This window comes from Pseudorasbora parva, chromosome 9 (assembly GCF_024679245.1).
Source record: "Pseudorasbora parva isolate DD20220531a chromosome 9, ASM2467924v1, whole genome shotgun sequence".
NCBI lineage: Eukaryota > Metazoa > Chordata > Actinopteri > Cypriniformes > Gobionidae > Pseudorasbora > Pseudorasbora parva.
Window position 1 is genome coordinate 10,637,332 of NC_090180.1, and position 11,488 is coordinate 10,648,819.

General features: G+C 40.0%; 1 protein-coding gene across 3 annotated transcripts in view; it reads right to left on the reverse strand.

The window, feature by feature from the left end:
• chd7 (chromodomain helicase DNA binding protein 7) overlaps positions 1-11,488 on the reverse strand; it is an 81,228-nt gene that overhangs the window by 31,850 nt on the left and 37,890 nt on the right. For all 3 annotated transcript variants that reach the window (XM_067453861.1, XM_067453862.1, XM_067453860.1), the window contains exon 3: positions 5,510-5,922. In XM_067453861.1, coding sequence (XP_067309962.1) covers positions 5,510-5,922 — 413 coding nt within the window. The remainder of the gene's footprint in view (positions 1-5,509; positions 5,923-11,488) is intronic.

Consider the following 11,488-nt stretch of genomic DNA (forward strand, 5'->3'; position numbering starts at 1 on the left):
CTGGGGGTCAAATCGATTCATTTAAAAAAAAAAAAAAGATTTATTATTATTATTTTTTTCTCCCCCTCGGCAGTATAGCGCAATACATACATTTTGCATTCGCCAAATCTTTCTTCAGGGTTTCCGTTGCACGCTCCCTGTGGCGCATACATACACAAACATGAAACAGCCGGCGAAAGAGAGCAGCTCCTTCCAAAAAAATGCTCTTCGACTTGAGTCGTGTGGAGTTGCAACTAGCACCCCTTCAGAGAGGGTCTTTAGTGTGGGTGGTGGTATTGTCACCTGTAACCGAGCCATAGCTGTCAACCCTCCCGTTTTTCCGGGTTTCTCATGTATTTTAGCTCTTTCCCGCCATCTTCTCGTTTTAGTATTTTTGTGTAAATTGCCCGTATTTTTGCGCTCTGATTGTGTTAACAGAACACACAACTATCAATGTCTGTGAAGTGGCTTGCAGACCAACGCATCTGGTGATAGTGTATGTGAATATTAAACAGCAAAAAGACTATTTAGTCTACGAATCCTTTGTGTCGTGTGTGTGTGTGTGTGTGTGTGTGTGTGTGGTGTGACAGTTTACCTCAAACACATAGGCCTACATAGAATTGTGCGTCAATCACGCGTTTCCATCTCATACGAGGACAAACGCATGTCCGTCATCTCTAGAGCCGCTCTGAGAGTCACTTCACTTCACGTTTAAAGGTGCACTATGTAGTATTTTTGCAGTAAAATATCCAAAAACCACTAGGCCGGTGTTATATATTTTGTTCAGTTGAGTACCTACAATATCCCAGAAGTTTCCAACTATTTGTAAATTGTGAGAAAATTGCTATTTTAACTAAGGACAGGGACGTTTCAGCATTGCATTTGAGGGAGTCGCCTGTCAATTGCGTCATATCTGCGCTACCCTCGGTTTCGGCTTTTATTTGGCAGGAGCGCTTTACTCTTAGCAGTGTGAACAAGTGAACGCACGGAGTAAAGTCATAACATTGTTTTAAACACACTTAAATATATCTAATATGATAAACAGAGCTACATTACCTCAAAATCATAACCGGAAGAGCGGATCTGTGCAGGCGCCTGGCGACTGTGTCCCGTCCCGTCATAATAAAAGTCCCGGTATTCGCGAGGTGGGTATTTGTTTAACAATCGCTCCAGCAGCTTTGCTCAGGTCGATAACACTCGGTCCTGCTCTGCTTTAGACTACAGTAACGTTAATAACCGCATGCATGAACGTGATTTCTGCCCGAGTCCTCTTTTCCACCGGCTGTGATGAGAAGACCACATCTCCCAAGATGCTGCGCTCACACTTTGCGTCATCAAACTACGATTTGTTTTGAATAGGCGCCTTCCAGTGGACGGAAAGCTGCATAGTGCACCTTTAATTTGAGAAAAACCACAGTCATGTCATAAACACAAAGAAACTGAAAAGGTATTCACGACAACCCGTCAAAATAAAAGTTCGGTTTTACTTGAGAAACATATCACTGTTGTACAAATACTAATACACTAATTTTATAATAATTATTTTAATTACCTCAGGATTTTTTGTTGTTTATAAGCTCAATCCAAATACAGTATAAATAATTTGGATGTTTAACAATCTTTGTTGCACACTGCACCGTGACTTAAGTTAGATAAAGGGTTTGCCGTTGCAATTTTATGTTGATGCACTTTAATTAAACATAATAAATATATATACTTAAAATATATGTACAGTTTGCAATTATTTTGTTTTAAATGGGGGGGGGAAAGAAAAAAATTGAATCGTAAATCGAGTTTATTTTAAAAAAACAACAACAACAAAAAACGCCCAGCTCTAGCATATATACTAAGAAATTAAATTGATTTTAAATGTATAGTGCATCTTTTTTAAGGGTCCCATGGCATGGGTTGTTTTATTGTTTTATAATGTATCTTGGGGTGTACTTATATTGTTAGTATGGTTTTTACATCAAAAAATGTCAATTTAGAAATAAAAGGCATTTTTTCTATACTGATATTAGCCCTCTGTTTAGAATGCTCTGTTTCAAGAGGTGTGTCTGCTGTGAGTCTTCAGTGAAAACACCCGCTGTTGTGATCTGTCATCTTTACATTTGAAATGAGATTACGTGCGGATGGGGGCATGGTTTAGTCAGGCACGAGCTTGAGCAGCTGCAGCGCTGCCTGTCGAGAGACAGAGCGACAGAGAGAAACGGACCTGGGGAAAGATTGCTGAGGAAATGTTATTGTACCGAGTTTGAGAGCATATTTTATTTTGTTTGTATCTGAGAGCTCTGAATAAACACGAGTGAACTTTGCAATGTTATTTCTCTCACAAAATGCTTTCACGACAGCTAACAACAAATCCATATGGTAAAGCCTGAGCTGACATCGCGACTGATAAACTGAATCCTTACTCTAATAATTCTCTGGGTGGGCAAAGCAGGGGAAGGGGCGGAAACCTTTCCTGGTATGATGTCATAACAGGAGAATTCAAGATCAGCTCGTCTGGGCTCTCATTTTCTCTAAGGCAGAGAAAGACAGCCAGATCGCGTTTTATACTGATCAAAATTTCTAGCTACTTACGGACAACATTCAGGCTAGGGGAACTCATAATAATGTTGAAATACCTCATTAAATAAATATTTCATGCCATGGGACCTTTAATGAGGCAGCAACATATAGATAGGACAGAACAAGAAAGGCTATTAATAAGGCTTTCATAGCGCAAAAGTATTATAATATAAAGCAGCACAAAGCGCGCATGCGCATCCCGTGCTCAGGATGATGCGCTTAAGCAACAGGGAGTCACAGCGCGCCACGCTCCGTGCCTCCATCCACATCGAGAAGTTCAAAACAAGATATAGACGCGTAGCGTATCCATGCAGTATTCTTATAAGCCGTTTATTTTAACAGTTTAACATTTCAGTTACTGTGTGTGAAGAACAATACAATCTCTAGTTCAGTGTTGTGATCTAACAGACACCCGGTAGAAAGTAACACGATTTACAGCAACAAACACCAGCAAGATAAAGTAATTTTTTGAGAAACTAGTGCGTTATCTACAGATCAAGCATAACAGAAACAATAAATAATCTTGGAGCGAGTTTCATCGTGACAGTTTGAAAGCTGAATGGAGAGTGACTGAGCCGCAGCAGAGAGAAGCATGGATTGACGTGAACCTGAATTTAATGACTTGAATATGAATCTGTACTTGCATTAAAGGTCCCGTTCTTTGCGATTCCATCTTTCAAACTTTAGTTCAATGCCAAGCAAGATATTTTATTTAACAGAAGTTCCCTTTCAAAGCCTACAGTGAACGGCCGGTTTGGACTACAGCAGGAAGTGCAGGGATGTAATGACGTCACTAGAACCGTTTGTTGACTAACCCTCCGCCCACAAGAACACGCAAAAAAGGGGGCGTGGTCTTGTTGCTCTCCCACGTGGAGAAGAGCGCGCATTCAGCGCTTGCATCTCCCCGTTATGGTAAGAGGCGGGACCTTTCCGGACAAAGTGCGCTAAGCTGCTGTCCAATCACAACACAGGAAGCGCTGGCCCAATCAGAACTCGTTACGTATTTCTGAAGGAGGGACTTCATAGAACAAGGAAATCATCAGGCCGTTTTTAGGACAGAGGAAACAGCGCTGTACAGATAAGTCAATTGTGTGAAACTTATGAACTCATGTTATATTGCACACTGTAAACATAATCAAAGCTTCGAAAACACACGAAGAATGGGACCTTTAAACTATGGAATGGCTTCAGGACAATATAGTTCACGAATCGTTGATGATTCTTTATAATGTTTTTGTGACTTTTTTGGGGCACTGGGGCTTAACAATAACACAATATTATGCGCACAGTATCGAATTTGGATCGGTCCTGTCTGCCCGATACCCAATCCGGCAAATAATGGCGGATCGGAGCCGATACAGATCTTGAGTATCGGATTGGTGCATTCCTAGTTATTTTCAACAAACCATATCATAGATGTCATCAAACTGAAGACGAATCGCGGTGCAAGAGCGTGCCGAACGGTACAGTGCATTTTTTACAGAGACGTTACACCCCTAATGAGCACTGCGATTGTTAACGGTATCCAGAAGAGAGATGGATATGCAGTGGCTATAATAGTTTGCCATTTTAGGCAGTGGTTATTAACATATTAACTGACTCTTGACAGAACAAAAGACCAGCAACGATGACAGTACCTCTTCACAGACCTCCGGAGTGAAGTTCAGGTAACCAGGGAGGGTTTATAAGAAAGGTATCAAGTTTGTGGTTTAACACTTGTAGTTCAGAGCAGAAAGGCTGAAGTCTTTTAAAATCTATAGATCATATCAATTTCCTTGTGTCTCAAAAGTGTAAAAACAGAACACCACCCCTGACGCTTCGGAACTCTTAATATTTCCTCTTGTACTAGACCAAGAGGATAACTCGCATAAGGCTTTTTGACTCATCACATACAATATAAAGATGTTGATATCACTTTTGGATATAAATTAAGCAAAGTTTAGCACTAATCAATGATGTCTTGATCTGGGTTTTATTTTTATAATAGAGTTGTGTTGCACAACTTAATCTTAAACACGGATGAACAAATCAATGATTAGTATTCTAACCCACGATTAAAACCTCTGTCATGATGGATTTGCCATTGTAATTAAAAAGCAACAAAGTTAATATTCCATTTCCTCCATTAATGACCACCAGAAACAGTCTCTCTGACATAAGTAGCTGTTTGTAGCAGCATGAGCAGATTTCATGAGTCAAAATATTTGTATACTATCAATTAATGGAGTAATATGGCAGCATAAAGTATGACAAAACAACAGAGATAAGAAAAACAACTGGCACGATTCGCAGAGTGACTATCTTCACTCTTGACAGTGCCTCCCTGTCCATTTGTCCAATTGAGAGCCGCCCAGCAGCCACGCATGGCGAAAGGAGAAACAAGAGGTGCAGAGGCAATCATTGGTGCTTACCTCCTCGACACAGCTGCTGTTAAATGCTAAATACATTCTTCTCTTTTCTTTGTCCAACACCTTGAACCGAGATGAGTGACAGATCCACAAAAGTGTAAACTTACAGGATGCCACAACCCTCACAACTCTGACAGCTCAATAAGCATTTTTTTTTTACATTTTATTTGTAATAAACACCTCTCTGAGACCTGACAACACACCTACCTTTTCTGTCTTTGTTCAAACAGCCACATTTTAATTGACGGTGCACTTTATTTTATTTAATTCTCCTCAACCTTAAATTTAAAGTTAATCCCTAATTGAGACTTAAATCTGAGAATAAAGTTATGAAGCAACACGGTTAAAGTTAATCCAGTATCAAAAATATGGTTTAAATGTAAACCTACTTATTTTAAACAAGGTTTAAAGTTTGATGCAAAAGAATTATTAGATAAACCTGAATTTAATCTAGATTTAAGATTAATCCTTATTGGTGCAACCCACCATAGACTCATTAAAAAAAAATTAAAGGCAAGGTGAATGCTAGAGGAAACTAATATTTTCCATACCTGGTCTTTTTGGAGCTCTTAGGCTTCGGGGTGGCAGTCTTCACTTTTTTTTCCTTCGGTTCTTTGGGTGTCTTGGGAGTCTTCGGGGTTTTGGGAGTCTTGGGCTCTTTCGGTTCCTTGGGCTCCTTCTCCTTTGGCTTCTTTTTGCTCTTCTTTTCAACGGCAAACTGTTCCACAGGAGTCATAAGACTGTCTCCCTGGTTAATCAGAGCAGCCGCCTCTCCACCAGCCTCGCCACTGATGTCGTTACCTTCCTGGCCTTCATTTACCTTGGCTTTCTTCTTTTTCTTCTTTTTTGGCTTGAGCTCGCTCTCCGTCTGCTGTATGTCACAGCTGGCTGGTTGGAGGTTTGGGCCTGAGGCAGGTGCCTTACTGGATGTGATCATCTCCAGGGAAGGGTCTGATGGAGAATGCTGATGATGGGGGACAGAAACAGGGAGATCTGTTAGTACCAAGAATAAAGTAATATAAAAAAAAATTTTTTTGTATTTTTTTAAATAAAAAAAAACAAAACAAGGCAGAGCACAGAAATGGGGGACTTCCTTCTTACATTTCGGCATCTCTCACAGGCACAAACAAGCTAAACAAAACTCATGGCATCACTGCATCATTACATCGATAAACTCCAGATCCATTCTAAGAAGCAAAAAGGCTTTTTTCTCTTTAGACAAGCTATACTAGTAGGGGGTGAACAAAAACCATCTGAACATTTTTATGTACTCAAACAGCTGCCCCTGCTGCTGTTGGCCCTTAAGGCATGCCATGTTACTTGATCTGATTCCCTTTGCTCCCATTAGGGCAAGTGCTAGTTGTAGCTCAGAAGAATCAACGCAGCAATGGTTCTGCCTTTCTCCTTGCAGTTATCTCCGTTCATGGCAAAGAAAGACTGACAGGAAACATGTTGGCAGCTGTGCTAAGCGTCCAGCTTCTCAGAGTCCCTGCAGCAGATGGGACTGAGGCATTATGACACTAATAAATTATTTCCATACTTCATAAACGCCTCAGCTTTAAACATCAGCAAATTTAAATGCAATATGCTACAGCTTTCACACAAAAAACTGCCCAGGTGAAAACGGTTTCCATCCTGGCAGATCAGGAAGATTGTGTTTTCTTTATAAAGCCATGTGTTGATTCTAGTCTTCGAGTTATTGCATTCCATGCACTTCACTTTAAACCAAAAGACTTTGTAAACCACATCATTGTGGTGATGAAATGCATATTTCCTGTAAACAAGGGCATGAGAAATAAGGGTGCACCGTGCATGCCAAACAGTGGCAAGGTCACAGAAAATGCCCAACACCCAGTCCAACGGTGGTCATTAGAGCAGCTGGAACAGTGAGTGTTCTGCTGGCACTTTAACGGATAAATGTCTCTCTTCCTGCCAAGCCCCCCCAATAATCAATTGCATGAATGACAATAGGCCTACCACATGCGCTCTCTGCATTTCTAATTTGACAGCAGCAGTCCAGAATACAATATGTTCAATATAGGATTTCATCTCTCGGAGGGGAAGACTGACGTGTCAGTTAATCTAGCAGGCAAAGTGCTCACTCGAAGAGCTAAATACTCCCTGAAGGAGCACTGAGCTCCAGCTCAGCAAGGCAGGCTTTTTTGCAGGGTGAACCCATGAGTTAACACCCAATTCATCTGATGAAAAGCTGGCTTCCAGACACAGAGCCTAACCCTAGCTAAACTTTATCTTCAAGATTCATTACTGCTGCTGAACTTCAGTCTGCTTCTGGCTCAGAGCAAATCTAATGAGGTACAAATTTATGGCATTAAAACACCTACATAATGTAAGCTAATTACTATCAGCTAAATACCCCAAATAGAAACATTTGGACTTAAGAGAAAGATAAAAAAGCTGCCAAACCGAGACTCTAGAACATTTATACACTTGCCATTTTGTGTCACAACTTCCTTTTACAACATTTAGTTTGCGCAAATTAAAGAGCAGCAAGTGCAAGCATACAACCGTACATTCCTGGCTACATAAGATTAATATTTAGTACTGGTCTGCCTGCATCTGATCCAGAGAGAATGCATCACCACTAAGATGGCTGGCAGCTGCTGTCAGCAGAGTCTCAAAAGGCTAGCACCTTGTATGAACTGTTAAACAGGAAATAAAGGAATCATAAACATGGGTGTTCACTCACCACACAGGGCATGACTGGATTTAAAGGGTTAGTTCACCCAAAAATGAAATTTATGTCGTTAATGACTCACCCTAATGTCGTTCTACACCCATTAGACCTCCGTTCATCTTCGGAACAAAGTTTAAGATATTTGTATATTTAGTCCGAGAGCTTTTCTGTTCCTCCAATAAAGGTGTATGCACACTATACTGTCCATGTCCTGAAAGGGAATAAAAACATCATCAACGTAGTCCATGTGTGACATCAGCTGGTTAACTAGAATCTCTTGAAGCATCGAAAATACATTTTGGTCCAAAAATAACAAAAACTACGACTTTATTCAGCATTGTCTTCTCTTTCGTGTTTGTTCAATCCGCAAACAAAGATTCGAACGGTTATGAAACGGTTATGAATGATTCAGATCGCGTGTCAAACTGCTGAAATCATGTGACATTGGTGATCCGAATTCTGAATCAATATGCTGATTCATAACCGTTCAAATCTTTGTTTGCGGATTGAGTGAAAACAAACACGGAAGAGAAGACAATGCTGAGTCTTAGTTTTTGTTATTTTTGGAACAAAATGTATTTGATGCTTCAAGAGATTCTAATTACCTATCTGATGTCACATAAGGACTACTTTGGTGATGTTTTTATAACCTTTTTGGACATGGACAGTATAGTGTGCATACACTTTCATTGGAGGAAGAGAAAAGCTCTCGGACTAAACATAAAATATCTTAAACTGTGTTCTGAAGATGAACTGAGGTCTTCCGGGTGTGGAACGGCATTAGGGCAAGTAATAAAATGACATAAGTTACAGTTTTGGGTGAACTAACCCTTTAAGCCATGGCTAGGGGTGTCATGGTAAAGGAATTTCCCTTTGTGGTGATGTGTGGCTCAATATTGCGATATGAGATATTGTCGCAAAATTATTTTGCTATATAAGCAAGCTTGTTGGGCTGTTATTTATAACAGTTAGTTCCGATTCTCAAATCTGTATCAGCGCTGGCACTATACAAGTCATCATTAAATCGTCCATAATATGCTTAAAAGGCACACTCGTTTATAAATGAATTGCTGCATTAAAATTAACTTTGAGTGCCACTTAACAATACTCAATTGACAACTGGTTCATCACCTGTTGAATGCGTAATGCTGAAGCTAATACTTCATAGAGATCACTGGCACTGATTCAGAGTATTGAACAGCGCTGACAGCAGTCATGGGAAGTCCTCTTAAATGGTGAAAGGATACTACGTCAAAGATATCGCTTTTAAATTCTGACAAATGTTAGCAAACTTTTCTCCCCCACAAATATAACGACTTAAAGGACAGATAGGTAAAATCGCACATGCTCCGTTCCCTTGTCCCTGTCTGCTCTCTCTGTTGTGTGCGGTGGAGCTGCCTGAGCACCATCTCCACCTCAGATAGCAGACGAGATGTCTGAGGCTGTAATGTTTGTGAAATTAAGTTAATGTAAACAAACATGCAATGGGCAATATACGGACTCAATTTTTTTTCGTTCATAAGTCGATATAGTAATAATGACAGGCATACCCACGACAAAACATCTCATGCATGCATTTCCATCTTCACTTCTATTTTAGTTCTTAAAGCCCAGTGTGATGCAGTGAACACTTGCGCTTGGTACCAGTTTGACTGGAGCCACAATGAAGAGTCTGTTCCTTCAGATGAAGCACTGCTCTACTTAAAGGTCACACACTCTTTTATTTCTCATCAAACCTCACAATATTCAATGAGAGCAACAGCTCTGGCGTTTAATAGTGTGAGGTGAGCACAGTGCTGTCTGAGCAGTGCAAAGGGAGGCTATGTATCTTTAAAAACGAAGCATTCAGCCAAAAAAAAGAAAAAAAAAGTGAACATACCTGACTCACGTCATACAAACTTATGTGACAAAGTATAGGCGGAACAAAACAGAGGACTTGAACTATTGGTTATGAATGCAATTTATATTTCTTGCCTAATAACTCACAACCGCCACAAATTAGATAAGGTTACCCGATGTGACATGGTCTAAACTAGGGGTGCGCAGAATACCCGTACGGGGAAAATACCGGTATATATTTTACCACATGATTTTGCACATTTCGATATATGCGGCTGTTCCGAAGTTCACCGTTAGGTGGCAGTGTGCTACCCAAACTGACGCGAAACAGGCAAATGTGACAACATAGATGAACAAAATAGGGATAAAGGATAAAGCAGTTGAATCTCACACAAGATTACCAAAACTAATTAATAAAGAGAGGAGTAGAAGAGAAATTTGAAATTAATTTGCTTATAAAACTGATGAAGAACCGTCAAACCTAGCCAAGCATTGTCACCATCCCAACTTTAAGACTTCAAGACATTTTTCTTAACACTGATCAACGCACAGAAGATCAAATATCACAAAATCTCTAGTATTTGTTCCAACCAATGACATTTAGATCTCAAAATATTTGCACACGTACTATTGCAACATTTACATTCGCTTAAGACATAACCGACTGTGTTTATGTAAATACTTTGGCTATCACCGGACCCAGCTCAATTTAAAATTGAATATTGGTCTGGGGAGTCTGCTCTGTATTTTCTACTTTACAAGACGCATGATCAACTAGCATTATTTGAATGACTCCGAACGCAATTGGACAGTCCTTCAACCAAATCAGACCACAAGAGGCGTGATCAACAGGCAACGACCCATCGGTTCTCTATCACTATCTGTCATCGTGTTAAACCCACCAATAGCTTGCCAAGTGGATAAGCCAGTCTGTGATGGGTTCCCACAAAAGTGTAATAGAAGTAGTAGAAATTAATGTATAGGTTTCCAGACTGATTTGCGAGGTGAAAGCTAATTGCTGGCAGATCAGGCTGGGTTTACCCAGTCTAGTGAATACATAATTTTGTGTATTTGACCGTTTAATGAAACTTCATTTGGAATGTGAGAGCTCTAAGTTACAGGCTTGCGTGCGCGTGTTGTTGGTATGAGCCATCCCATGTATTAAGAAATGCTATGAAATCGCTTGCATGTTCAAATTTGATTTCCGTTAGCCATCCCGAAACAAACATGAAAATGTTGAATAGGAGCATGCAGATTGCTTTTGAGAGATTTTGCAGAATTATTTCTCACAAGAAAGTTTCCAAAAGACTGATTTGATGTGATCTTTGTTGATTAATTTACTAATATATATTTGGGGTAATTTACCACTTTATAAACTGAAAACTTGCATAATTTTTAGGGATGCTCCGATTGATCGGCATTGACCGTTAATCATGTTTTTTGACTCGATCGGTACTCACTAAACTTGGCTGATCTCACGAACCGATCGCAATTTGATGATGTCAAGCGCATGAGGACGTACATGATGCATGGGGTAGTTGCAAATATTCAAACGAGAGCTTTGAAGGCTGAGAAGGGTGCAATGTGAACAGCAGTTGAACGTGGGTCAGTCCTAAGTGATAGGCGAACAAAGTTCGGAAGTACCGATAGTAGAGATTGATATGACGAGCGCATTTGAAAAATAGCAGAGTACGCAGAAGGAGCTGATGCAGGAAAAGTGCATGACACAATTTGTCCTAAACATGACATGCTTTATATTAAGGGCTTTAAAATATTTGGTAAGATATAGTTGACACATAAGTTATAGTTTAAAACAGCTTGCCCTGTCAGATGCTTTAAGAGATAGGCTACTTGTGCCGACAGAGATAGATACCCTAACATACTTGTGCTGTTTAATGCGTTTGAAATGCTGTGATTTCCTTAGTGCATAACTTACATTTCGCAGGTATATTCTGTAAATGTTAGAAAATCATGCAAATATGTCCATTTTGCTCTC